The following is a 27,751-nucleotide window of genomic DNA, read 5'->3' as shown; positions in this document are numbered from 1 at the left end:
GTATTTTGAAGATATTACTGTGAATGATTTTCACAAAAGAAAAACAGATGTTTCAAATGAGAGACTTGGGAGCATTAACCCAGTATGAGTGATGTGATGTTTTTAGTCTGTGAGCAGGGACAATTTTGACAAATTATATTTCAAAGCCAAACTGTGGTTACTGTGCAATCTACTGGTGGTCAATGTCATAATTCATTATTCTCTGCATAAGGATAATGCCTTTTGCTCAGTAAAAAAGGTCAATGTTGCCAACAATAGTCATATAGTGTCAACACATTGGAAAAGAAGTGACCGCAGCAATTCTATCCCTGGAACTTCTTCATAAAATGAGATTTTGCTGACATCATGTGGCCAAACTCTTGAGTGCCTGTGTAGCCATGGAGAGGTTTCAACCCTGGCTTTGGACGCATGTCAGGGAAATGTCCCATAAGCAAATGATTAAAGAGTGAAACAGTGAATGACCATTTTAATGATCCGAAGAACAAAATTTATTTTACATTTTAAAATGTCCTCATAGAGGAACAGCAAAAGTACAAACTGATGAAATAGAGATAAATCAAAAGACATTTTTTTAGATTAACAGTTCTGATTCTTTTCTTACTTTTGGTATTTTTTTTAAATTTGTATCAAAAATTATAAGTGCCTTCAACATAACCATGAAAAAAGTCAGCCTGCAGTCGTACAAATATTCGCACCACAAAACTGAGAAACATGGTTCTACTTTCTGCATGGGTTTTCACCTAGTTCTGTCTTCTTCAGACTGCTTTGTTTTGTCATACAAAACAAAAATGAGGACCCTGAAATGAGACAAAATCTGAGCGCAAATAAACAAGTTCAGAGATAAAATTAATGACTATTTACATCTTGGCTCGGGAGACAGTGGACAGACAAGTATAAGAGGGAGAACATTCCCAAAATTCTTTTTGAATTCAATTTGTTTCCCCCCCATGTGCTAATATTTCATTCAGACATGTCTGACTGCATAGCATAGCTAATTAAACCAGATTTCTTAGACACATGTGTTGTCAGAGAGATGGAGGCAGACAAACAAGTAAACAAAGAAAGAAGATATAGCGATTTACACAATCAGGGGAGTGGCCTCAAACATCACCAACATCAACACCACCATCACCACCACATAATGTCTGAGTGAAAATGAACTAGATTCCAGGAGAAGAATTAGGTGGGACTGAACAAGAGGGGAAACAATAACAATCAAAAATGAGGCAGAGTCAACAAATAATTACAACAATGTGACAAATACAAAAAGTATGAAAATAATATTTGATTTTGTAATTCCATTTGTTGTTCCATTTTCATATTCTTTTGAAATATTTTAAAAGGTATTTTGGCACAGAATTTATTCTAGACAGAGTAAAAGGGAAGCAGCTTCCCCTTAGGACATTCCTGACATAATTTATCATCTGTGGTCAATGATATGCTGTAATCCACTTGGTCTCCCAGCTTTTTGTCGTTTTTTGTCCATTGTAAGTCCTTAAATATTTATAATATTTACACATTACCGCATTCACCCCTTTGCGCCTTCAGTCTTCAAGAGACAGAAAAAGTTGAGCAAAAGTTATCTTATAGTCCCACATTGAGGCATCAAGTGTAAACTGTACAACTCCAGAATCCCCTGTGGAGTTCCAGGGCCTGGTACATAGAGAGGAAAATATTACTAAAAAAAAAAAAAGACTCGGAATTAAGGTGGCAAGACACAACAGTAGTTGCAGAGAAGTCTGTAGAGAGCTGATATTTACGTGCCAGTCAGTCAGTGTGTGTTTGTTCATGTATTCTTCAAATGGTGAAATCCCAGAAAAAAAAAAGATCTCACCAGCTCAGTTTTGTCTCTTGTGCAGAGAAGGCTGGTGAAAAGAGCATGTTTTTTTTAAAAGCATCATGTCAAATCTGTACAAAGGTAAAAGTACTTGATTCTCAATTTGATTTCTCCAACATAGTGCAATGACTGATCAGATTAATCTTTTTAAGAAATTCTAAAAAAAATAAAAAAAAATAAAAAAAAATCACAATCATCATCAGTGAAAAAACAAAACTGTTAAACAGTCCCTCCCAAAAGTTTTTAAACTCATCCCCTTTGTTGATGCTCTAAAAAGAAAAGAAAATCTTCTGTGTGTTCATCAATGACAAAAAAATAAAATAAATGATCAGATAATTGATCATTGTAAATCCAGTTACGCCCATTGTTGCCTTCTCCTTAGAGATGCATAGACGTGAAAGTTGAGGTGAGAGGATGAATTAAGGATCTGGTGAAAAAGAACAAAAAATAACAAAAGAAGAATGAGTGCATGATGCAAAAAAGACTGAAAGTTCCGCAGTGAGGCATATTCATGTCCACACACATAAGAAAAAAAGGCTGAGTCCCATAGGCTGGTGTTGATATCCAGTGGGTTTGGAGAAGATGTCTGTCTCTCACACAGAGGCAATCACAATCATGAGGTGAGGAGAGATGTTGGAGACACTGTTGAGAAGATCTGGGGCGAGGTGAGACAAGTGGGTCTCAGAAAATTCGCAGGGTGGGAAAATCTGGACAACATAGGCTGGCTACAGTTGAGAAGAAAACAAACAAACAAACAAACAAACATGAAAACTTATTTCAGACTTCATATACTCAACAATACAGATTCTCATGAAAACCAACAACCAACTCTTACAACCGTTTCCATTTATTACACTGTGGGCCTTAATTTGAATGATGGGCAAAGTGCAATGTCTTAAGTCTAACTAAAGCTAATTCAAAAGCTAGAAAAAGTAAAATCAATTTGGTAGATGAACACCATGGGCAAGACATTGAACCGCAAACATTGATGAGTCAGCTTAATGCTACCTAGGGATGTAACGGTATGAAAATTTAACCTCACGGTTATAGTGACCAAAATTATCACGGTTTTCGGTATTATCACGGTATTTTTAAAAGTGCGTTCAATATGTTCAGAAAGCACTGATAGGCCTACACAAGCTGAAATAGTTTCAAAAAGTGTCCCGTTTAGTTTTTCATGTTTAATTGGCTATGTGCTTATCGCTTAACTTACCCTACCATGACTTGGAGGTTGCTATTACTGTTATTTGGATCCAATGAGTGAGACCAGGCTTGGAATTTCACCATTCTGGGGGCAAGGCGACTTGGCCTTCAGTTGGGCATATTTGGTGGAGGGCACAAAGGCCACATAGGCTATAAAAAATATCAAAGTTGTATAGCCTATTCACTGCAGTAGACCTGCATCACTGTATGAAACATTACAAAAACATGAAACATGACATATTATATAGAACTGCAAATCATCTGAACATCTAATATTTACAGATATCTAGGCTATATTTAACATTTATTTTATATTTGGCCTGTTATGAAATCATGTATTGAACAATTTAAGCACAGTTCAGCTTTAAGAAACTCAAATAGCCTAGATGCATGCTTAGCATTTTGTGATCTACTTTCACAAACTCTTTGTCAGCTGTCCTCTGATTTACCGATATATAGGCGATATTTGTAACATTTATTTTGTATTTGGCCCGTTATGAAATCATGTGGAACAATTTAAACACATTGTAAAACTTAAAGCCCAAATTTGGAGACATCCATGCATGTCGAAATGTACTGCAAATTCAAAAGTGGATTACTCTGGAACGGCTAACTGTACAGGGGACTGCTTTACACCTTTATGTTCGGTAAGGTCTGCTGTTTATTCTGATATATGGTTTGTCATGTGTTAAACGAAAGGTTCGTGAAGTATTGCACCGAGAGGAATGGGTAGGGAGATGGACGAAAACCTTCAGTAGAATTTATGATTAAATTTAATTATATTATTTACGTTTCTCGCGAACCGTTCACCACAGCAATTCGCGGCTAACATCGTTTAAAAGCTGAGAAAAAGCTCTTTCATGTGATACTTGTGATGTCTGTGTGATGAGTAGGCTACTTCGCGAGTAGTTCAACTGAGAAGAATAGGTGAATTTAGACGCACTTTCTTTCTTGCGCTGTCACTTTCTCCACTGCGTAAAATAAATTAATTTGCGCTGTGAATGCTAAGATTATTTTGACAGGCCATAGGCTAAATAAAATTCGCTATTAGTAGGATGCAAAGCAGAATATTGAAAGAAGGGCACCAAGGGCACCGTGGCCTGTAAACCTCTGATTTTCAAAGGGACATCACGGCCAACACAAGGGGCAAAAACGTGGCCGCCGTGAAATTCCTACCCTGAGTGAGACCAAAGTAAGTGTTCGAAAAAAACTTTAGGCTACTGTGTTCTTCTGATAACGTGAGTGGAATGGATTTAATGTGCACGCGAACATAAAAAGACGCAGAGTGCAAATGTTACAGTGCAAGTTTTGCAGTGAAAATGTTCCGCCTTTTAAAATCAGGTGTAGCCTAATCCAATTCGCAGTTAAAACCATCAATTAGGCTAGACAACAGAATCAGTAGGGTACCAATTTTGCTTCATTGTACCAGGCCTACTGTATGTCAAAAGCAGGCTCGGATGAAGCTGGGAAGGATTAAACACACGGTTTCAACACCGTGATAATCAACCGTGATAATTATTATATTTCAAAAGAAAACGGTAATTGTTATAGTCAACATTTTTATCACGGTTTATCATTATACCGGTAATCGTTACATCCCTAATGCTACCATATGCCATAAAATAGTTGTATTTCATGCATGAGAACTTTTACTTGCTGACAGACTTTGCACTTTGCCCACCAAATAAATGAGGACACACTGTCTTTTGCTGCCATCAATATATTCAGGTTTTTCATACACAAGGTCAAAAATGTGTACACATACCTGGTAAGAGCCGGGGTTGGGGACATTGATGATGCCAGCAGCTTGCTTGGCTTGCAGGTAGGTAATAAATCCACCTTTAAGAGCATGAGTCTGAGCAAGGACATCCTCCTGGTCCCTCCCACAAGGTAAAGCCAACAGAAGACAGTAATCACTTTCCACCTAATCAAAAAAAGGAGATGGGATTTTTTAAAGCACAGTTGTGTTACATGATTCAGACATTGTGAGGAAGCATTACATCAGACTGCAATGCAAACAGTTTTTTAGTTACAACTTCATTTTGAATCTTTTTTGCTACACTTGATACATTACACAGAATTAAAACCAAATTTCTATTTACATCAATGATAGCTATATCGGTCACACTAATTGTACATAACTAATATAATTGCATGCATTAAAAAACATAGTACATTACAGTGACATTCCCTATTTTTGCACCCATAAAACACAAAACAGAAAGCTTACGGTCATCCTTCGTGCCACTCCCTCAAGCTGTGCTGCCTCCAGCCGCATCCTCTGTGCTATGCGAAGAATTGGAGCGACCTCCACTGGTGGAAGAGACCGCTGTGCCAGGATGTTATTTCCTGAGACAAAGTGCAGCTGGACAGCAGCAGTGTCATTTTTCAGAGCAAGCAGACCTTGCCACACAATTGGGTACTTCTGCTCAAAAAGAAAGGAATACAGAAAGAAAGAAAAAGAAAGAAAGAAAGAAAGTGAATGTTACAAAAGTAAACAACTCACTAAAGTATACATTTCAACAATTAATTATATTTTTTCCCCTAAACATCTTGTTTTTGTGGTCACTTACTGTTAAAAGCTTCACCGTGTCGACTGAACGGTGCTCTGTGTGTTCAAATTTCAAATCTGGTCGCATCTGAGAGGGGCCTGAGGCAGTTAGTGGGAGAGGGCCAGAGATGACAGCTTGAGGCCCCTTATGAAGTGACAGGGCCATTTCTGTCCTTTGGGCCACTGCAGAAGATGGCACAAAGGAAGGAGAGTGGGTATCTCGCTGAACCCTGGACACGTGTGACAACTCCATGGCTGGATGACGAAGGTGCAAGCTTTCATTTTTCAGTTCAGCAATAGCTCCAGAGGGCTGCACTGGGGAAATCTTGTTCCTGTGTGGATGATCTACTTCCTGTTGGGACAGAGACAGATGACAAAAAAAAGATTGAGGAGCATGTTCAAACAGCTAAAAAATATATGTTTAAGAATAATAGCATCATATAGTTGTACAAAGAACTCTCAGAATGTCTCACCTGAGAAGGGGGTATGGTACGCTGTGCCAAGTTCATGCCAATTGAACGGTGACCAGGAAACTGGGGGTGGAAGCCCCGCATCTCCCGGTACACTGCTGAGTACTCTGGCATGGAAGTGGCACTGCCAGGATGCACAAGTTGGACACCTTGGGGTGGCATCATTACAGAAACAGGAGGATGCCCAATAATTCTACTCTCCGTATGGGGCGATGCTGGCATCTTGACTTCTAGACCCTTTGATGTTTCTTTTCCTAATTGTTGTACTGCTTTGCCAGGGGGAGTTTTAGAAGAAGTTGCAGAGATGTGTGAGGTGGTCATTGAGGTCTCTGGAGTGCGGGACTTACGGGAGTCCACTGACGGATGTTCCCCTAACTGATGGTGCATAAGGAGTCGCACATCCCTGGGGTCCATGTTGTACTGATCTAGACGTAGTGCACCATGATGCAACCCCCTGTAGTCACCTGGGACCACCATGACATCTGGCTGAAGGTGGGAGGGAGCAGGTCTTCGCAGGCCCTGATGAAAGTGTCTCAATTCTTCCTCATTAGCTCCACTTCCTGTTCCTGATCCTGGAGGACCGGCATGTGACTGCAAGACTATGTCCCTGATTCCTGCTGGCTGAGGTGTGGTGGACCGCTGCTGAGCCCCAGACCGAGGAGAAGCCAGTGACTCAGCACGCATCCCATAGCTTATTCCAGAGAGAGGAGGAGTACATCTTACATCTCCCTGAGAATGATGACTCATTGGTACTGACTGGGAAACACTGTGAGGAGGCATTATAACAGACTGCTCTGGGTGGTGCATGCTGGAGACATACTGAGAGATGGGGCTGCCTGTGCCTAAAACAACTGAGGTACCAATTGGAGAGATGGAGCTACCGGGAGGACACACTTTGGGGAAAGGTGAAGGTGAGTGGCCAGATGTCCGTGGAGAGTGAGGCTCTTGCTTTAGATGTTGAACTGATCTGTCAGTAGGTGTTGTTGGGCTCGAAACCCTGGGGTTACCAGACAAAGAGGAGTGGTGTGAGCTCAAGACTGGACTCAGGTTGGAGGGTTGTATAAGCTTACTTGCCTCAACTTTCATGTTTATGGATTCCGCTCCAGGCCCTTTCTTTGCATGTTGCTGCATCATTACTTGATTGTACATTAGAACTTGGGGACTGTTAACTGACTGCTGGAACATTTTCACAGGACCGCCTTGGGAACCACTGTGGTATAAAGATTCAGACTTCTCAGAGATAGGGCTTCCCTGGTTAATAGAGATAACAGGCTGAGTATTGTACGGCTGGCCAGTTAATACCACACCTGTGTGTCCATAACCTGTGGGTGTCTGGGATCCCTTTGGAGTAGAGGGTTGTGATGGAGTGACAGACTCCTGTTTTATCTGGGATTTAGATACTGACTGCTGAAATTCAATGTCAACAGCACTGGCTGGTGGGATCTGGCTAATTTTGGCACTGATCCGTTGAGGTCCTTCAGTCTTTTGTCCAGAGTAGCTCAACACCACCACACCCTCCGAAGTGTTCACCCTTAACCCGGGGCTTGGGCCTGTGTTGTAAGTAGAGTTATCCACTACTGGCCGGCCAACATTGCTTCCATCTTCTGCCATAGACAATCCAGAGTAGCGTGGCAAACTGTTTTCATTCATACTAGCTCTGTACTTCTGCTTGGGTAATGACATTCCAGCACTGCGATTACTAAGAGAGATATGAGGAGTCTCATCAGAATCAAAGGGGGTAATCCTACTTATAACTGAGGTAGCAGAAGAAATCACTGAATTCACCAACTTCTCACTGAAAATGTGCTGATTCTCTTGGGGTTGAGATGGGGCTGGGTGCGGGAGCATGGCATGTGGTGTGTGAGGCAAGGGCCTATCTTCGGGAATAGAGGATTTCGCTGATAAAGGGTCAGATGAATTCTCATTCTCAGACACACGGGGCTCCACTAATGTAGTTGTGAGAACCATGCTAGAAACAGAGGTACTGTTTGAAGTTACGTATTTTGGCTCCATCAGGATCTTACGTAAAGTGCTAGAGTTGGGATCAATATCAGATGCCTTAGTATCAGGGGGTAAGGGTGGATTCCCCGATACACTTCCAATACTTGGAATAGGTGCTGTGGGTGGTGTTACCACTACTTGTGGAGCAGGTGTAGATAAGGGAGATGTCTCTTCAGATCTGTTCAGCCAAGTTGGAGATGAGATTGCCATTTTTCCTGGGCGTACAGGTGGTACATTCAATCGGGTTGGAGAAGGGGTGAGAGCTGGGGCAATGGGGTCAGTAGGTGGTGGTTGTGATTTAAAATGTACAGGACTGCTACTGCCTGAATGAAAAGCTGATTCTTGTGGTTCAGGTTGCTCTACAGCAGGTTGCTCGGCCTCTTTTGGCGTGTCAAGAGTTACTGCTGAGGTAACATCATGTTTACAGGCAGCTGCTGCAGTGACTACAGCTGCCGTCGCTGCTGCTGCTGTAGTAACTGCCTTTGGATTAACAGCTTTCATGTCTTCAGGAATTGAATCTGGTAGCTTTACTGTTGTTGGCTCTGCTTCCAAAACAGGCTCTTCCATCTCTCCTTTCTTACTTGCAGTAGTCTTTCGACCTCTAGCCTTCTTCGGGGTTTTCGGTCTGGCTTTTCCTGTTTTCTTTTGTGTTCCTACAACCGGAGATTCTTCCTGGGTTGTGGTTTTGGTGTTGATTACTTCAGATGGCTTAGGCTCTGTGACGATACCAATTTCTGAATCTGTGTTCATGACATTACTGAAAGCCATTTGAGTTTCAGGTTCCATTACTTCATTGGATATGGGTAAAACTACTGGATCTGGTGTGGGGAGCTGGAGAGGGTAGGATGGGGTTGCAGTGAATGCATCTGCATCTGCAGAGATATCCTCGGCCGTAATTGAGTCGATTGCTGCAGCAAGTTCTGTTTCACTGGCAGGATTAGCTGGTTTCTCTTCTTCCACCTCATCTTGTGGTTCAACTGGAACTGGTGGTAAGAGGACTGGGGGCTCAGCAGGTGGTTCTTTGTATGGGGATGGGAGAGGCTGTTCTACAGTAAACTTAGAGATATTCTCAACTGCCCTTTCAAGCTCCATTTGACGAGCCAGGAGAGCTGCAGCCGGGTCGATTGGGGTTTCAGATTCAGTGTCCTCTTTTTCATCTGGGCTGAGGTCATCCACATCCTTAAGATAACTAGTTGTTGTAGTATCTTCTTTTGGAGACATTTCAGGTTTTGCTTTCTTTACAGAATCTTGAAATGGTTCAGGCTCATCTTCCCCTGAGCGGAGGACACCTATTACATCATCCACACTTAAATGAATTACAAGATTTTTCAGACTAAGTGACTTGTCCTCACTTCCTGTTTTAGAGCCACGAGTCAATCTTGGTGGTTTAGTCTTACAACCTTTTTCAGCTACTTTCTGTTTCTCAATACAGGCATCTAGCTTCTCTTCCTCATTCTCTTCAGATTTCTTTTCAGCAGTTTCTGTAAATTCTTTCCCTTTATCCGTTTTCTGGGATTTAGTTTGTTGTTTGGCATCCTCTGATAACTTTGCCAATTCTTGTGGCTCTTCAACTGATTTAATTTGAGATTCGGAGGCTACAATTCCATCAGTTTCTGACTTATCAAACAGGATATCCATTTTCTCAGACTGTTTTTCAACTTTGCCTGTTTTTTTACTTTGTGTACTTGTAGTGGGTGAAGACTGTGTTTTCTGAGTCCTGGGAGACCGCCAACCCTCTGAAACCTTAGAAATGTCACTGCCACTAGACTGTTTGTTGTCGCTGTCTTCTCCCTCAGACATTTTAGGCTGGTCTCCCTTAACGGGTGACACATCTTCAACTCTTCCCCCTTTACGGGTCTTGGGACGGCCTCTTTTGCCAGTAGGAGTGGGAGTAGAATCTGGCTGAACAGGGTCTTTGTCAGCACCCCGTTTTCGTGTAGGGCGGGGAGGTTCAACCACATCTTTTCCTGATTGTTGCACAACCTCATCTCCAGCTGGTTTAGCATAAACAGAGCGCACATTACGCCGGCGTCTGCCTATGACTCTATCGGACTCAGGGCCTTGCTCGGTATCTGTTGAGTGGACTGGTGACTTTCCTCTCGGAGATGATGCTCTTTTCATCTTTTCCCTGTCAATTCGCTCACTTTTGCGAGTTACTGGCTTCTCATTTCCTGCTGGCTGACTGTGTGGAGGAGTTGGAGGTGCTGCTGGTGTGAGCTTAGATTTCTTGCTCTTAAGTTGTTTCCGTGGAGGAGCTGTTTCTGCTTCAGCATCTGATGTGGACGATGCCATTTCAAGAGGCACATCTACATTCTTGGGTGAATGGCTGTCTAAGGGCAGTGTTTTTTCAGGCTGAGGTTCCTCTTCCTCCTTGAGGGCTTCTTGAATTGTGACAGGTTTGGGTGATAACTTTGGAGACTGTAGGTCCTCAGCTGTTTCTGTTTCTAAAACACTTAGCGAGGCACCAGGAGTGGGAGGCTTAACATCAGTGTAGGTGGAAGGTTCCACAGTCAGAGTACTTACAGGAGTTACTTTAGTCTCAAGAGGTTCCTGTTTAGGTTCATCTTTTGCCTCCTCTTTGCATATAGGATCAGCTGGAGAAACACCAACAGTTGGAGGAACTTGATACTTTTCGATTTGCTTAGACTGAAGAGGGGACATTTCAGTGGTGTCCATCATATCCTCAACCTTTACCTGAGGGACTGCCAACTTTGTTGTGGAAAACAACACATCTGGTTTATCCTGCAGGTCATCATCTAGTTGAGATGACTCCTTAGATGGGACAGGTACTGATACTGACTGAGCTGAAACAGGACTTATTGGCTTAATGTCTTGTGTAGTCTCATCCACTTTGGGACATTGCTCCTGGTTCCCTTCTTTTGGCTCGTCATCCTCATTTCCATCAGGCACATTAGTTCTCTCTTCGTGGGGCTGGTGATCTCTGCCCTTCTGTTGCTGTAACTCTAAAAAACGACTGTGAAAAAGTACAGTTGGCTCTTGTGTACGGTCCTCACCTCCAGTCCCGACATGTCCCTCAGTGCCACTCAATTGGCTCACAAGTCTACCTGCACCATATTCAGGATCCTGATCTTTGCGTTCAAGATGTTGCAAACGACGTGAATCTTGTTCAAAAATGGAGCTGCGAAGAAAGCGAGAAACAAAAAGCTCTTGACGTTCATAGTTCTCAGTTTTGGGCATCTCCTTTTTATCATCCAATTTGCCTTCAGAGTCTTGTTTAAACTTCCTTTTATACCAAGAGGGAATAGGTCGTGGTGTTGGCTCAACCCTCTCCTTGTCTGAACTATTGCGCAGGGTAGTTAACCGGGACTCATGACCTAGAAATGACCAATTGTCCTCTCTTGAGGAGGAGAGAGACTTTGCTCGTTCCAAAAGAGCCTTGGTGTCTGGTGTTATAGTCTTATCCAGGGCAAACTCATAAAATTTATTTTTCTCAAGTGAACCAGATAGTTTGATATCCAAATGTCTGTCTTCTCGTTCCCTCTGCAAGCACAAGAGTGAGGCATTCAATTTGGGTGAGAGACGTTTATTGTCACCATCATCATCTGAGTCTGACTGAACCTCTCCTGGCTCTAGCTCACGAACAGGTCGTTTACGGATTCCATCCCGTTTAACAACGCTACTTGGGAAAGACATGTCCATGCGCAGTGTGTCCTGCTTTATTCTGCTCTCCCAGCGCATTTCTCCTTCAGCACTTTGAGAAACTGCCTTTAGTTTGGAATGCTCTGTTTGTGTAGCAAGCATTTTCCCAGTGGAGGAGTCCAAGCTGTATTTCAAGACATCTAAGCGATTGCTGACCTTATCCTCTTTATCTTTAGAGTCTTTATTGGACATCATGAGTGGTGAATCTACAGTAGCCTCTTCCTCACTATATACTAACTGTCTTGATGGCACAACAGAGATTGAATTCTTGTCAGAATCTTCACTAGCTGATCTAGAGCTTCTGTAGTCACACTCTCGTTTTGAATTAAATTCAAAGTCAAGGGTCTCTAATTTTTTACGTTTGCTGGGTGGAGAATCATGGCTGACATCCTGTGGTGGCTTTCCCACTTCATGAACAAGACTGCGCCGCTCCAAATCATCTGAATCCACGCAAACAGGACTTTCAGATTTATCTGACTTGTCATGCTCTTGCAGCTGCTTTTGAAGTCGGCGGTTTTGTTCCATTTGTTTTCTACAGCTTTGGGAGTGGTCTATGTCCATAGATATTTGGACATCATGCACTGTAATGCTTTTCTCAACAAAGTGATCTTGGTTGCCGATATGCAGATGTTCTTTTTCTCCAAATTGTTCTTGATCATGGCTTCCATCACTAGGACGACTGGGATTTTTCAAACCAAAACTTCCCAGCTTCTGACTAGAGAAAGCATCTGTTGACTCTACAGCATCTGTTGGCCCTTCATTTGGTTCTCCACAACAAGACTGCAGATTGAGGCCAGAGTCCACACTAAGTGTTGCACACTCAGACTCTTGTCTGTCTGTAGGACTACTACAAACAGCTACCAGTCTTTCCAATGTAGTTTTTCGATGCTCTCTCTTATAGATGTCTTTAACTAGCTGTTTCTTACCACTGTCTGCATCTTTTGGCAGAGCACCATCAACTGGCCTCTTCGAGCCAAGTCTACCCTCTTCCTCCTCCTCCTCAGTGATCCTTTTAAGCCTATCAGTTTTTACAGATGCCTCCTCAAAACGTTTCTTTCGTGCAGCTAAACGGTCAACATCTACAGAGGAATTGGTACCCTCAGGTGCTGGGTCAGACTTCAAGTATTTTTTAGCTTTAATTTTCCCATCTTTATCCACCAACTCAACCTGACTTGTCAAGCCCTTCTCTTTTGGTACCTTTACATGCCTGAGAATTTCTCCCTTTTGAAGTTCCATCCGGGGAGGGAAACTCCTCTGTTCTGCTGCAGAGAGAGGTGGAGGGGGAGACCTAACAGAGTCAGTTGAAGCTTTCAGTCTTTGTTTTTCTGTGACTGTATGAGGGAAGAGATCCAGAACTTTGCCTTCCTTTTCTTTAACCCGTGTAAGCTGCACTACACATGGTGGTAAATCTAAACGCCCTTTGTTCTCTTTCTCTTTACCAAGAAATCCTTTGCCCTTAGCTTTTTGGCCACCATCTGGGCTGCCATCCCTGTCAGGTTCTGGGTCAGGATCTGTCTCTGAAGATGGCACACTAGGTGAGGCCAATTTCAGCTTCCTTAACTTTTGTTTCTCACTGCGATCTTTGTCAGACTTTTCCTTTCTGACAGAACGCTTTTCCTTCTCTCCTGCACCAAGTCGCTCAGATTCGAACAATGGTTTCTCCTTGTCGGCCTTCTCCGTCTTAGTGTACCGATCAGGCCTCTTTTCAAAGCGTGGTGGTGAAAGAGAACTGCAGCTGCCACTTCTCTCTGATGACCGACTATATATGGGATGTTCAGAATCACTTGGTAAACGATCAGAGGGTGAGGGTGAAGCTGTGGGGCTTGCTGGACGTCGAGGGAGAGATGGGCTTTGGCTGTGCTCCATAGTCCTACGCCCATGGTCACGCTCACGGTCCGTCTCAAAACGCTCTCTCTCCCTCTCTCGTTCTCGTAAATAGTTGTATTTGCGTATATCCTGCTCATAGGGGTCCCGATAATCTCTGTACTCGCGGGGTTCCTCATAGTAGCGTGCATCATAGAAGTCCGTCTGGTAGGGATCCCACTCTGGGTAGAACTCCCGGCCTCGAGCTGCGTACTTCCGTCGAGGATCATCGGTGTAGGTGCTGCCAGGTGTTCGCACATTTTCATAGTATGCCCGCTCAGCAGAAAACTCATGATATGGCGGCCTGCGCTCATCTCTGCAAACAGACATTTACGCATGTTTGTTTAGGAAGATAATTAAATACAGTTATTACTATATATTGTATAAATATATTACATATGTGTAAACAATTGTACTCACCGTCTTTCAGGTACAACGTCATAAAAGTCTCGAATGTCCTGCCCAGAGGCTTGCATTGAACGGTAGAAAGCCATTTGACTTTCCTGATTGGCAAAATCCACCTATGTATAAAAGCAAAGACTTAAAACATTGATTCAAGTAGTTATAGAGTATCACATTAAAACTTTCAAGCCATATTCAAGCCATTTTCCAAAAAAGGTGCAAATGCTGATAAAGACATGCTGGTGAACGTGAACGCACCAAAAATATGCTACAGTTGAAGTTTTGTGTGATTTCTAGTTATCTCAGGATTTGTGCGAATAGTGAATAGTGAAAAAAAAGATAGAATTGGGTGTTGGTGTCTGAAATGCAACAACTGAGCAATAAATGAAGATTAGCCATCATACCAGTGTCTTTTTCCTTTCATTATCATATAATTGTTTGAAGGATGGGTGGTTCATGGCTGTGAGGCTTTCTTCAGAGCAGCAAAAAATGTTTGAAAACATTGTTTGATGATTTACCGGTAGTTATTATTTGTCTTTACCATTATGGTGTCTTCATTTTCAACATTTCACCAAATGTAAGGCCTGAGATACTTTCTTTCCTACCCCCCCCCACACACACACACACTTTCATCATAAATACTGAGGCGCAAGTAAGTGGAAGAATGTCTTTACCATCATTCAAATCTTTTTTTGAAAATGACCCTCATACAACATGAGTAACTCTCTATCCATGTGTAACTTATTTACCTTAATTTTATTGCCCCCAATCTTCCACCCCTTGGTTTCTTTGACAGCGGCCTGCGCACATTCAATGTTGTTGTAAAGGATGAGAGCCATCCCTTTTAATCTATCAAACACAACCTGTAAGGAAAAAAGTCCAGAAATATAAGTCATCTATTTTGGTTATTCATAATTCTCTTTTAGTAATTCATAATTGTCTTTAACCATAAACTGAAAATGGACAAACACAAGACAGAAAAAACATTGCGTTACCTTCACTACATGTCCATATCTACAAAAGTGGCGTGTGAGGTACTGCTCTGTGATGCTGGATGCTAGGCCATCCAACCATACACATGTTGTAGGCATGCTTTTCCCAAAACCCAACTGCAAGAAAGACACAAAACATAATAGATAGAGAATAAGCCCATAGCCATCAATAAGTGTTCAAACATATTTTAATGCTTTTTGCATATTTCTTACTATCCTTTCTGTTTTTATTATTATATGTAAAGTGATTATTGTGTACTTGAGAGCAAAGAGCAACCAGTCAAATTCCTTGTTTGTATACATCAGGGGTCGGCAACCCGCGGCTCCGGAGCCGCATGCGGCTCTTTGATCCCTCTGATGCGGCTCAGCTTTTTAAAATAATTAATGAGTATTTAATTAAAATTTATTTTATTTTAGTTCGTTCATTTTCAAAATGTAATATTGTAGGTCTATCTGAGTAATTTAGCCTATATAACTTTCCACCTGACTTGACTCCGTAACCGTAGCCTGCACAATATTGTTACATTCGCGGTTTGTTGCCATGTCAATATCAAACAAAATCACAGATTTCCCTCCATTTCCCTCCAGTCAACGAGAACACTTTAATTGTTATTGTTGATGTGTGCGCTTGCTGTAGGCTAGATAAGGAAAATGTCAAAAAGGAAACGTCAGCGACCACAGCTTGCGAGCACAAGCGGGCTGAAATGGGAAAGTTTCCATCCGAAGACTGATTCTGAAAACGCGAAATGGACTGCCCGTTATATCGCACACTGCAACGAGTTAGTTTCCTGTGTTAACCCTGTTCGGTTCCACTTGCATGTGAGAAATCTTTCTCACATATGAAAAATATAAAGACAAACCTGCGCTCACGTTTATTAAGGGCAATTCTGCGCAAAACTGTCACATCCATATAAAGCCAACACAATGCCATGGTAGCCTATTTCGTTGGCGTTATGGATATGCCAGTTTTGCTCTTAAATGGTGACAGCCTCAATTCTTGCATGAAACTTCACCTCACTGAATATGAGCCAGCCAGATTCCAAGGCCATCACTAAATCTAATCTCTGGTAGGCCTAATGTTCAATTTCGCCAATGACATGTCAACGAAAATTGAGTGTTGTGTTACCTATGATGTTACTTTGCATAGCCTACCAAAGGACACTGGAAAAATAGGGGATGGTGTTCAGCCTACATGGGGAGCCTAAGGCCTGTACTTCTGTCATTCCACTTTACATTTCAAGTTACTTGCACATTACTTTTAAAACGAGTAGAAAATGTATTTAAAAATCCTCTGTTGAATGAAAGTAACTGTATGTTAAATATCCAAACTTTTCCTTGTAACCGTCTTTATGTGGCTCTTCTGAGATTAAAAAAATAATAAATTTGGTAAAAGTGGCTCTCCAGGCAAAAAAGGTTGCCGACCCCTGGTATACATAAACCTGGCCAATAAAGCTGATTCTGATTCCGGTCTATAATAGCAGTGGTTCTTAAACTGGCCCAAAAAAAAAAAATGGGCCAAGTCTCGCGTCCCCCTTCTCTCTAACCAGCGGAATTTGGTTTTGAAATGTTATGAGATGGGCATTAGAAGCAGAGGCAGAACTGCCGACCCCCAGTTTGAGAACAACCACTGTATTATAGCATGTTTACATTTCTCTCACCTTTAATCTGTTATTGCCAAGATATTCACCGTCCATCTTTTTTATGGCTTTACAGACACTGGCAATATCACAGTACTGCAGAAAAGCATACTGAGGTGCACCATTGACTTTCTTGATATCAATGTCCTGTTGTGGAGGAAAAAACAGAGTGGCACCAATAAATAAAACATAGATATCATAAATAAACAATCAGATAAGATTTTCGCATTCTTAGCTCAAGGCCACTTCCATTGTCAAGTTTACATGAACATCAACATACCACTATCTCTCCAAATCGCTGGAAGATGGTGAGTAGATCGTGGTAACTGGTTGTCTTCTCCAAGTTGCCGATGAACAATGTCCTTGTAGCTTTTGGGTGAAATTCATCTATTCGTTCATCTAGAGGCCTGAACTCATTCTCGCTCTCAGTCTCTGTTGATGGAGAACCCAGAGAGAGGGACAAAGGTGGAGGGTGTCAATCAATCAGATGTTAAGCATGAGTTTTCAAAAAAAAAAAACAGTAGGTTTACTCAATTACTTACCAGGACCATTCCAGAGGGTGACTTCAATTTGCATGCCAAAAAACAGCTTCCCTTTAGATGCAGTGAGAGCCTTCTCTTGATCTTCCTGCTGGCGGAAGAAGACAAGCCCATAGCGCTCCTCTGATGCCCCATGGATTTGCACTGAAGTGACTTTCCCATGCTTTTTGAACTCATGGAATAGACCATCCTTCAAACTTGTATCTACAGAAATTATATGAGACACAAATTACCACACATAATTCACCAATTAAAAAATAATGTAATATTGAACATCATTTGAAATTGGTAGTGGAATTACACAAAAAGTTAACCAAGTACCAGTACAGCAAAATGTCACAGTAAGGAAGTCAAGGTACTATATATCCAAGAAGCAGGACAGGGTAAATAAAAAAAAAAACTACTGACTTTATGTGCAAATTTCTTTCAGTAGAGTATAAATGTAAATACTGATCTCACCCGTTGAACGAACAGGAAGATTTTGGACCTTTATGCCAAAACTTTTCCGAGGCTCATCCTTGTCAAGGCAGGGCAGTGACGGTGCAGAGGGAGCAGGAACTGCAGCTGATTGCACAGACCGTGCTGGGGACTCATCGCTAGAGCTACTGCTGGACTCACTAAAGGAGAAAAAGACAGACAGAAAGAACAATATGACAACAGGAAACAGAGGACAACAGAGGACCTTTCCATGCACTACCTGATGTAACCTTACGGTGGCACTACTGTCTCAGATATAGGAAGGAATGGAGCTTCTAGGCATCTAGTAAATTGTTTCATTTTGAAAACCATACCATCAATCTCTTACATGTGCTTCACAATCTAATTTATGATTTCATAAAGAATAACATCTGTTTGGGGAAAAAAAAACCCTGATAATTTAGGAAAACTGAGGAGTTTGATATATGGCCAGAGCAACAAAAACAAACTAAGGGTGTACTGCCTGTATGGAAATCTATCTGAGAGGGAAAGGCAATACATAAGCCTAGACATAAAATGAGTATACAAGTAGCACAAGTATGCTTGTCATTACTGATCAGGAAGCAGAATACAAAAGTTGAACTAGTCTACAGAGACAGACACACACACAAGGACACTTGTGTCTCAAAAGTCTGCAATTCCGAAACCAACAACTAATGGACTTCCTGTCTTCGCTTTAATGTCCTCTTTTGAGTGAAGAAGAAACAGTCTTGTTAGCACTTTCAAAAAGTTGTTGAGAACTGATGTTTTTTCATTGAGAAAGAAATTGCAAGCAACATATCCTTGCCCAAAGCAATGGTGTAGCCTAATATTTGTTCTGGGTTTGAGGGGCATTTCTGACATTTTTAAGGACACAAAGACATGTTTTCTAACCTTGCACAAATACATTACAACATAATAGCTGGCAGGCAGGCAGGCAGGCACTCCTTAACAATTCAAATGAATTCATAAATACAAACAGCAACTATTACTGCCCACTAGTGCGGTTTCCTTAGTCCACAGTAAAACTGTAAAATCAATTAAGAATGCATGTGTACACACCACAGTGAAATGCACCGAATGTTATAACCCTTACACCTGAATTTCCAACCCTATACCCAAGTTTTAATAAAGAAACCCAACCCCCACAACACAGATAAATTCAACCTGGCTGTATTCCTGCTTAAGATCTCTTGCTGACTATCATAGCTATGCTAGCCATAAGAGTTGTAACAGCAGGTATCCTAGAAACTACGACAACATGAGATCTCAGTCTTATTAGATCAAGGAAATTAGCTGCTTTGTAGACAACAGAAAATGGATAGAAGGGAACGCTGCAGTGGCATAGGTTGCACAAAAGGACTATTTGAATGTTCACTGTATGGCATTGAGTCCCAGTGTCAAGCAGACAGCTGTATATGCTTGGATAAGGTTAAGTTTGGTGTGATGTGTGTTGCACATAGCAGTCGTAAAACAAGAAGCATTTGGCTGAGCCTTACTTGATTACACTGCTAAAAAATAATAATTGATGCATCTATCGCAACAAAGCTTTTGCAGACATGCTCGTCTTCTACTCGTTATCGTTCTGTGACATCAAGCCTGAAATTAATAGACAGCTAAAGGGATTCTCATTCCTCAACCGCTAGAATGCCATTTCACCTCCAGTTAGTCTTAACCTTCACACAGTCACATGTGACAATCACAGTGGAAGGCTCCTCTGACAGGCCGTCAAGAATGGGTAGGACATTTTGCCTAATAAGGAAGACTTTGAAAGGGAAAGACCTGATGCTTACATGAGAGCATCCATTTCATTCAAAGTGGCTGGTATAAAGAGAGGTTTAGCAAAAAATGAAAAGTGCACACAGGTCTGCAAAAGAAAACAATTTGGCGCATTAATACTAAACCCAGCTAACATGTGTCAATGTGATTGCAATAACAAATCGCAATCTCAAATATTACCATTGGAATAGTTAGGTTTAGGCACCAAAGGTTGCTCCCTGAGAGACAAATGTAATGGTCTATTCAAATCAAGGGTGGGAAGAGGGGCAGACGCAAAAAATAGCGAAGGTCAGCTTGCTAATTAGCTACAACAAAATACTTGTAATACCGGGCTGCCTAAGACCAAAGTTCATTCATATCCACTTGACATATCCCCACATAAAAGGCTATATTGTCAGAGATATTCTCAACATTGTCTGCCATATTTGAACTGCAACTAAACTGCCAAGATTCAGCACCCCGATCAGGAATTAAAATGGAATTAGGCAAGCATTTAATCGGCCAAAGTAGTCCTGTGTTAAAAGTAAAAAATAAAATAACAGTATTTAGAGCTTATCGTGAACACTAACAAACATAGAGGCAAAAACACATGACACGCAGACCCAAGTTATTGACCCTGCCGCTATTAAACCCATCTGACATTTTACGGCGATGCTGAGTAGCTCTGCTATGTTTAGACTGTCCCAGTTTTCCTGGGTCATACACACTGCTCTTTGTCCTTGCATCACAGAAGCAACAATTTTGCCAACCCATACATTCTTGCAGATTTGTGTCAGCAACTTCTGCTAAAAGGATATTTTCAGCGGCCTTTTAAGATGTGGTATGCAGTCCACTGCTGGAAAGATCTGCAAGAACAACGGTTTCATTGAATACATATACAATAGTTTGCATCCAAACAGATTCAGAATTGCTGGTGTTGTGAACCAGAATTTTTCAAAAACAAAAAGTACATAGGCCTTCGGTGACGTTGAAAAGGGAGTGGGTGCTTTTTAATCACTCAATAAAATTGGTCAATAAAATGCAATGTCAATATTGCTTAACCACAGACTACTGCCTGAAGACAGACAGAACCTACATTAGTCTTTATGCAACCATGCCAGACAGATATGGCTGATAAGATAGCTGCTTTGATACTGATCACAGTGATTAATTCAATATTTCTGATCTCTCCAGCAATCTCTACAGTAAAGAAAATACATAATTTAGGATCTTCCTGTTCTAATTGTGCTAGTATTATAGTAGAAGTCTTTCTTGGGTTGTGTGTGTGCATCTCCGTGTGTGTGTGTCTGTGTGTGCGCATGTGGAAGAGGAGACGTGGACAAAAGGCTAGAGTGAGAAACATAAGCTGCTTTTTAACACACTGAAATCTCTCCCCTTAACTCCCATGGCACTCATCCATTTAAGACTGTTTACATCGATGCTCTCACCCTTCGGCCTCTCTACGGCTGTCTCTCTCTCCCTCACTCTCTCACACACATACACACACACACATGCTGTCTCTCACTCTTGCGCTCTCACAGTCTCTCTCCAGGAAGTGCTGTGCACAGAGACTGGTCTGTGGGAGTGGGCAAACAGCCAGCAGTGGCTAGAAATTTCCAGTTCCAACTGGATCTGACGGGGGTGGGGGAACTCACACCCACATTACAGAGGTGGCCAGTGAGGGGGAAAAAATAAGCTAGTCGTCCCTTAAAAATGCTTTGAGCGCCGCCTCCTCCTCAGACCAAGCTCATGATGCTAGATCAGCAAGATGTAAGAGGGCTGCAATATTTCTTGGAGAATATTACATATTTCTATATATCTCAAAAAATTGACATGCACAATTTATACCAATTCCAACTGCGGTCATACTCATCTACCTGAGGAAATAATCCCTTTCCATCCATTCTCTGCTCAATGATTCTACCAGAATCAATTAGTGTTGCATAAACACACAATATTAGGATTGGCAAAACACAAGGTCTGGCAAATTTCCCTGCAGATTTCAGATGACAAACTGTGACACCCGAGTAATGTCAACATGACCAGTACAATCATTTTCTGCAATTTGAGGATATCTACATTTACATGTATTTATTCAGCAGATGCTTTTATCCAAAGTGAGGAATAACATTCAAAATGAGGAATAACATTCAAGCTTCAAGCTATTTGGCCACTTTCACTAATTAAGTCTACCAGCGTGCAGGCCTATCATTCAATACTGACTGTGTGCACTTGTATGTATACACACATCTAAACAACCATTTTAATACAATTTCCTGAGAGCACAAGTACTTGCCATCATCATTTTGTACTGGGGACTGGGGGCATTGTTGTCTACAAGATCATATGTTTATATACAGGCACAGAAGGGAATGGTTTACATTTTGCATAATGTGTTGCAAATGTCACATTTGACTTGGTCACCGTCAGAGGTTAAAGGAGTTTGAATAAAATATGTTGGCCATCTTCTTACATCTTGTACAATACCGAATAATGGTAGTCGTGGACATGTTATGTCCACCAAAGATTAGGCAATGTAAGGTTAGTTCATTTTGGCAACTGAAAAGTGAACTGTAGTGTTCGCTGTACCATATTAGCTCCAGATTTTCACTGAAGGTAGAGAGCCTGCAAAACCTGACCAACTGCCTCTTGGCTCTGGAAGACAGGGGGGGCTAAGCACATAAAGAAAGTGTGTATACCACAACAGAGTATTAGACTATGGACACCCAAGGTGTACAACTGAAACAAAACAAAAATTCTTCAAAGTGGTTGGCTTTCTGTATGTTATTTTTTGTCCCCATTTCAAAATATAAGAAGAAATAAAGATGTTGAGGAAAAGAGAGACTTTTGGGGAAATACTTCGGAAGACCGAATTTTGTGAGACCGTTTGCTTTTCAGACAGTTATGGCACTACATACAGTACGTGGAGGGTTTCATTAACAGAAAAAACAGGCTACCTTTGTTCTGAGTAGACAACAACCAGCCACCGTATTAAATACACCAATTCAAACATTTTCAGTTTTTAACTTTAAATTTGCACTACTTAAAGGGCCACCAGGCAACGTTTTCGTGTTAATTACTCATCTTCGTAAGTCGGTATATGGTTAAATGACTCATTACAGGGCGAATGAAGACTCTCTCGCCCGCCCCTACTGCCTGTAGGAAGAATATCCCCCTTGCAAGTTCAATGTATCGTACCCGCCGACCGAAGCAGGATCAGTTTACATCCTGCATCCACAGCACAGAGGCAGGCTAATGAAATGCTAGCGATTGTTGCAAACATGTGTATAATGGCAGAGCCGGCGAAGAAGCAGCGAACACCCTTGACGGAAGATGCAAAGAAAAGAAAAAGAGCTTCAGACCGAGCGAGGGGGAATTTCGTAGAGAAAAAGCATCAGGCTTGCCTGGTGTCCCTTTAAACACAGTACATAATTATGATTATATACATCTAGGCCTTATAATGACCTAATGCATTATTGCCTTGCCTGAAGTGATTGCAAGTTGTTGACGAACAAGAGGGGGATAATGGGCGCTAAAAATCAAGTAGTCCAACAAAGAAAAATACTGCATGGTAATATGACTTTTAAGAAATGCCTTGGTAAATTTAGACACGCTAGTACAAACGATATTCCCTGATATTCCATGACTTGGCCAAAAAGTGATCAAATCCCCTGACTTTCCATGTCTGGAATAGACTTTTTACAATTCTATGATATTCCATGAAATTCAATGTGCCCTGAATTAAACCCAAACTACAGTAACTTATATCATTAATGGTTTCCCACTGCCCAGTGAAGCAGGATTTACAAAACATTAATCTCCCCAACATCATTGTATATTTATAGTGGAAAATAAGATAGGAAATAGGTTCTAGTGGGATGCATCCAAGTTCAAATCTTCCACATATGGTATGGAAATTTTTTTAAAAACAGCATTCACATACCATATTTTCCCGACTATAAGTCACACTTTTTCTCATAGTTTGGCTGGTCCTGCGACTAATAGTCAGGTGCAACTTATGTTATGAAAATATATATAGTTGAACATGTTTTTAAATGTTAATTCATATGAACTGACAGCCGCGAGAGAACGATCTAGGCTTGTGGAATGAAATCGTGAGCTTGGCTTGCGACAAGTCAGACATTTTTTCGGTGGGTTTGGGGGTGTCACCCCCAGGAAAATAAATATTGTTATGTAAATGCAAAAGTTCTGCGCACTTTCAGTCAGAGATTAGTGCTTGCACTATGCCTGAAACATGCGTGCATACCTAAATCCTCAAATTATGGCCGGGATTCTATTTATAGCCGGGCCTCAGATTCAGACAAATAAAGGCCGGTAATAATTGCCTACATTGTTTCAATTTACCTCATAAAAGAGCTCTTCTTAATATTTTATTTGTTGGTTGGTTTAATATTGTTGCCAATGAAAAGTTGTTGTCCTACACCATGGGTCTCCAACACGTCGCTCTCAAGCTACCAGTCACTTGCCGCCGCCTTCTGAGCTTGTCAGAGGCTGAAGCAGTAGCCTACATTTAAACACAATTGTTGCTGCAAGGCATACAAGCCTGCCCCAAATAAAGGTGCTGCGCAGCCTAAATAAATAAAAAAAAGACCCCAGCCATAATTTGAGGATTTACTGTCTCTGTCTCCTAAACATTCCTCACCCGTTATCCAGACATGCATGAAAACATTTGAAAACAAAACTCACAGGCAAAGGTAATTTTTGAGAATGATGACTTTCTCTTCTGCATCGTCCTAACCGTTAAAATGAGGCATATATGACGAGGCATTGCAATGTTTACAGAGATACACTGTAAGGTTGGCTGCAAAGATTAATATGCAGACTGTTACGATTGATTGACTGATTACCAAAGAAATATTCAAATCAAAGAAATTCTGAAAAATTTTTTTTATTTCAATGAATTCAGTCATTGAAAAAGCATTAATTTAATTTACTGATAAATCACATTAGTAACCTTCCACACCCAACAACGTCTACAACCCAATTGATTTTGACATTGCTCACTTGTAGTATACTCAAGGAAAAACATCTGTGTCAAGTGCCAAATGCTCAAAATGAAAATAGGCTAAAAAAAAACTTGCCCTCAAATACAATAGATTTCATCTCATATTTACTTACATTACAAAACAGAGAAGGACATCTTCGCGATTACTGAATCAGGAAACATCACTTAAAGAAAAATTCCGGTATTAAGCACTTTGAGTCCCTTTTCTGGTTTGTTTTGGATGAATTAGAGTGGTGGACACCGAAATTTTGACGATTGGTCCTGTCTCGTTTTGAATCGCCTTTGACTAGTCAGAGTGGCTGCCTACAGGCATGCTCAAACATGTCCTAAAACAACCCTTAACGTTCGTTTTCAAAACTGTGCAACTCACCGAGTGGTTAGTGGTGTTCGTTGATGTTCCAAAACAAGTAGCGTAGTGAAATACAGTTTCTGTCGTGTTTTATTTGCCATTTTGTAAAATCCCATTGATTTCTGTTGGAAGACTCATTGCACGTTGATATTACTGCGCCACCGTCTATGCTTCAGGCTCAAATATTGAGCGGAAGTTTATATGCGATTGTGAGGTGTTCCACAATAGCAAATAAGACTGCTGGAAAATCATACATTGCGCCGATATATTTGATTTTAATAATCAACGAACACCACTAACCACTCGGTAAGTTACACAGTTTTGAAAACGAACGTTAAGGGTTGTTTTAGGACATGTTTGAGCATGCCTGTAGGCAGCCACTCTGACTAGTCAAAGGCGATTCAAAACGAGTCAGATAGTCGAGACAGGACCAATCGTCAAAATTTCGGTGTCCACCACTCTAGTTCATCCAAAACAAACCAGAAAAGGGACTCAAAGTGCTAAATACCGGAATTTTCCTTTAAAAGAGATCACTAATCTCACTATTGCTATTAAATGAGTGGTGTTTAGTCAACGTGTGTAGTAGTTCGTTCGACAGAGGTGCGATGATATTGTGCTAGAGATCGGAGGGACCAGGCATTGAGGAGGACGACAGCAGGGGTGAGGCATTTTGCAGCTAGCTTATGTTTCTCAGCTCTGGTGTGTGACTCCAGCGTCTTCACACCCAGAGTCCCTAATTTAATAGTTTTATTTTTTTTTTTGCAAAGTTTGCAGCGAGCCTCGTACCTGGAGCTGGCTACCGTTTGTAACCAAAAGCGGAAATCCATTTTCAACGAGCCATGTCTCGTTGAAAGTACACTTTCCCATTTTCCACACATAGTTATAATTTTTCTGCATGGGTATGAGTGTTGTTTGATATATTCCTTTACCATACCTACTTATAAGCAAAGAAGTACAAATCATGTACTACTGTCATATACCGCTCTTTTTCTCTTGAAATAATCTACTTCCATGTCAGTTTTTTTGGCCTCCTCCTTCCTGAGGATGGTTTGTAGTGCTAGGTTTAATCAATGTATCATAGAGATATTGCTTATTACACAATTTTTTTTCTAATTTCCCCTTACTAGCCAGAACATCTGGGGGGCCGTATGAAACCTGCTGGTGGGCCAGATCTGGCCCCCGGGCCTTATGCTTGACACCCCTGCTCTAGAGCTTTTCCTCTTCATGACGCATTTTTTGACTGATGCGAATTATACTCCGGAGCGACTTATAGTCCGGAAAATATGGTACTTGCAATAAAACTCAAGCAATTTCAAACATCCCATCACTATACTGTACGGATACACTGGGGGAAAAAAACAGTCTGGGGCGCCAGATGATTGGATTAGAGCAGTGTTCCCATTTAAAGAGTAGTGAGCAAAAAATATGAACGCACAGCAGGACTCTCTCCTCAGCTCAAGCATCATTTCACTGGACAACACAGCACTACCCCGATCTCCCAAAGCCCTTCATCATTTCCAACAACACACAATCCTATCACATTCTTATGGCTAAACTGGAGATGCATTCAATTTGACACCATGAAGCTTCATCACAGTAAAAGAACAGACGGCACAGAGCCGCACCAAAAGAACGCATAACACCATTCTTAGCAGAGACTCGTCTCTGAGTGACCAATAGGCTTTTCTGCATACAGCCTACAGGAAAGTCTAATGGGATGTTTGTGTTGATTGACTTTTGGTTTGTTGGATTTATTTTCGTAAGGATCTGAAACTCTATTGGTGATTGACATGACATCTGACATTAACTCAGGCAGTGACGACAAGGGGGGCAAACATTACTTCTATCCTTTTGCTGGGGTGGATAGACATTAGTTGAATAATTTACACCAAAACAGAGGGAAAACCAAAAGCCTAACCAAAGTAATCAGAGCTTAACCAAAATCACATACATCTGATGTGTCGTGCAAATGCTATGGATACTGCAAGAGATGAATTGTCTTTGATGCCTCAGCATGGGTGCAGACAAGTACATTCAGGGTAGGGCTGCACGATATTAGGAAAACATGCGATAGGGTCATTCCGTGTCAAATTACCCAGTGGCTGGCAGGTCACCCTCTCCCAAAAAATCTGAAAAAAATCACAGGTGTTTGTAGACCAAACCTATGCATAAATCTTAAATAGTATATCTGCATCACTAATGGTTCCAAAACTACAGCTCTTTGAAGTTTCAAGTAATTTTAAGCATCATGGTGAACAATCCTTTTTGTTCAACTTCCAACATTATTGGCTCTTTTGGTATTTCACACACATTAGTGAAACTATGTGAATAGAAGTACATTTTCCTGTTGAATTAAACAATCCAATCAAATCAGGTGTATCTTGTGTAATCCCCCCTCTGCAAAGCTCTGAAAATGGCTATAAATTCATTATGTGAAAAAACATCACCACCTTTCACCTTCAAAAAGTATGTGACACAATTTCATCAGATTTTTTTCCCACTCATGTATGGATTATAAGGTCATGTCCATGCATTAACTTTGGTTGTTAACATTATCATATTGCCAGAGCATTTTTATTAAATTGGGCTTGATAGGGCATAAAAAAAAATTTTCTTGGGTTCCGGTTTCCGACCGACCCTGTCAATTTATGTGCGACCCAAATTTATTTTATGAGCTTGGGGAAGAAATAACACTAAATATATTAAATAAATCCACAAATAAAAGGCGAACTATAATTACATTAATTACCCCTTGCGTTATGTATAGGGATGAGCGTATTCTCTCTTTTACAAAGTAGCCTATGCACAGCTGTTCACGAAGACGATTGTTTTCGTCACTTACCAAGGCACTCGCAATTTTGTCCAAACACCGCAACTTTTTCGCAAATTTGACCAATCATCGTAGTTTCACCGTGAAATTTCACCTACCACAACAGTCCCTCGCGCAGAATATTGAGCCAGATGGCACAGTTACTTCTGCACCTTTTGCATATGACACCAAAGACTG

General features: G+C 41.2%; 1 protein-coding gene across 2 annotated transcripts in view; it reads right to left on the bottom strand.

The window, feature by feature from the left end:
* Positions 1 to 458: 458 nt before the first annotated feature.
* spen (spen family transcriptional repressor) overlaps positions 459 to 27,751 on the bottom strand; it is a 40,309-nt gene continuing 13,016 nt past the window's right edge. For both annotated transcript variants that reach the window (XM_076276011.1, XM_076276012.1), the window contains exons 4-15: positions 17,615 to 17,772; positions 17,159 to 17,359; positions 16,897 to 17,048; positions 16,638 to 16,763; positions 14,983 to 15,096; positions 14,737 to 14,850; positions 14,006 to 14,106; positions 6,065 to 13,901; positions 5,614 to 5,943; positions 5,271 to 5,465; positions 4,806 to 4,964; positions 459 to 2,562 (exon numbers count right to left, since the gene is read on the bottom strand). In XM_076276011.1, coding sequence (XP_076132126.1) covers positions 2,431 to 2,562; positions 4,806 to 4,964; positions 5,271 to 5,465; positions 5,614 to 5,943; positions 6,065 to 13,901; positions 14,006 to 14,106; positions 14,737 to 14,850; positions 14,983 to 15,096; positions 16,638 to 16,763; positions 16,897 to 17,048; positions 17,159 to 17,359; positions 17,615 to 17,772 — 9,619 coding nt within the window. In that variant the 3' untranslated portion in view covers positions 459 to 2,430. The remainder of the gene's footprint in view (positions 2,563 to 4,805; positions 4,965 to 5,270; positions 5,466 to 5,613; positions 5,944 to 6,064; positions 13,902 to 14,005; positions 14,107 to 14,736; positions 14,851 to 14,982; positions 15,097 to 16,637; positions 16,764 to 16,896; positions 17,049 to 17,158; positions 17,360 to 17,614; positions 17,773 to 27,751) is intronic.

This window comes from Alosa pseudoharengus, unplaced genomic scaffold (genome assembly GCF_046254945.1).
Source record: "Alosa pseudoharengus isolate Yale_2024_CS ecotype anadromous, Long Island Sound unplaced genomic scaffold, YU_APseudo_1.1 YU_APseudo_1.1_scf_9, whole genome shotgun sequence".
Lineage (NCBI taxonomy): Eukaryota > Metazoa > Chordata > Actinopteri > Clupeiformes > Clupeidae > Alosa > Alosa pseudoharengus.
This window is presented reverse-complemented; position numbering and strand designations above follow the sequence as displayed.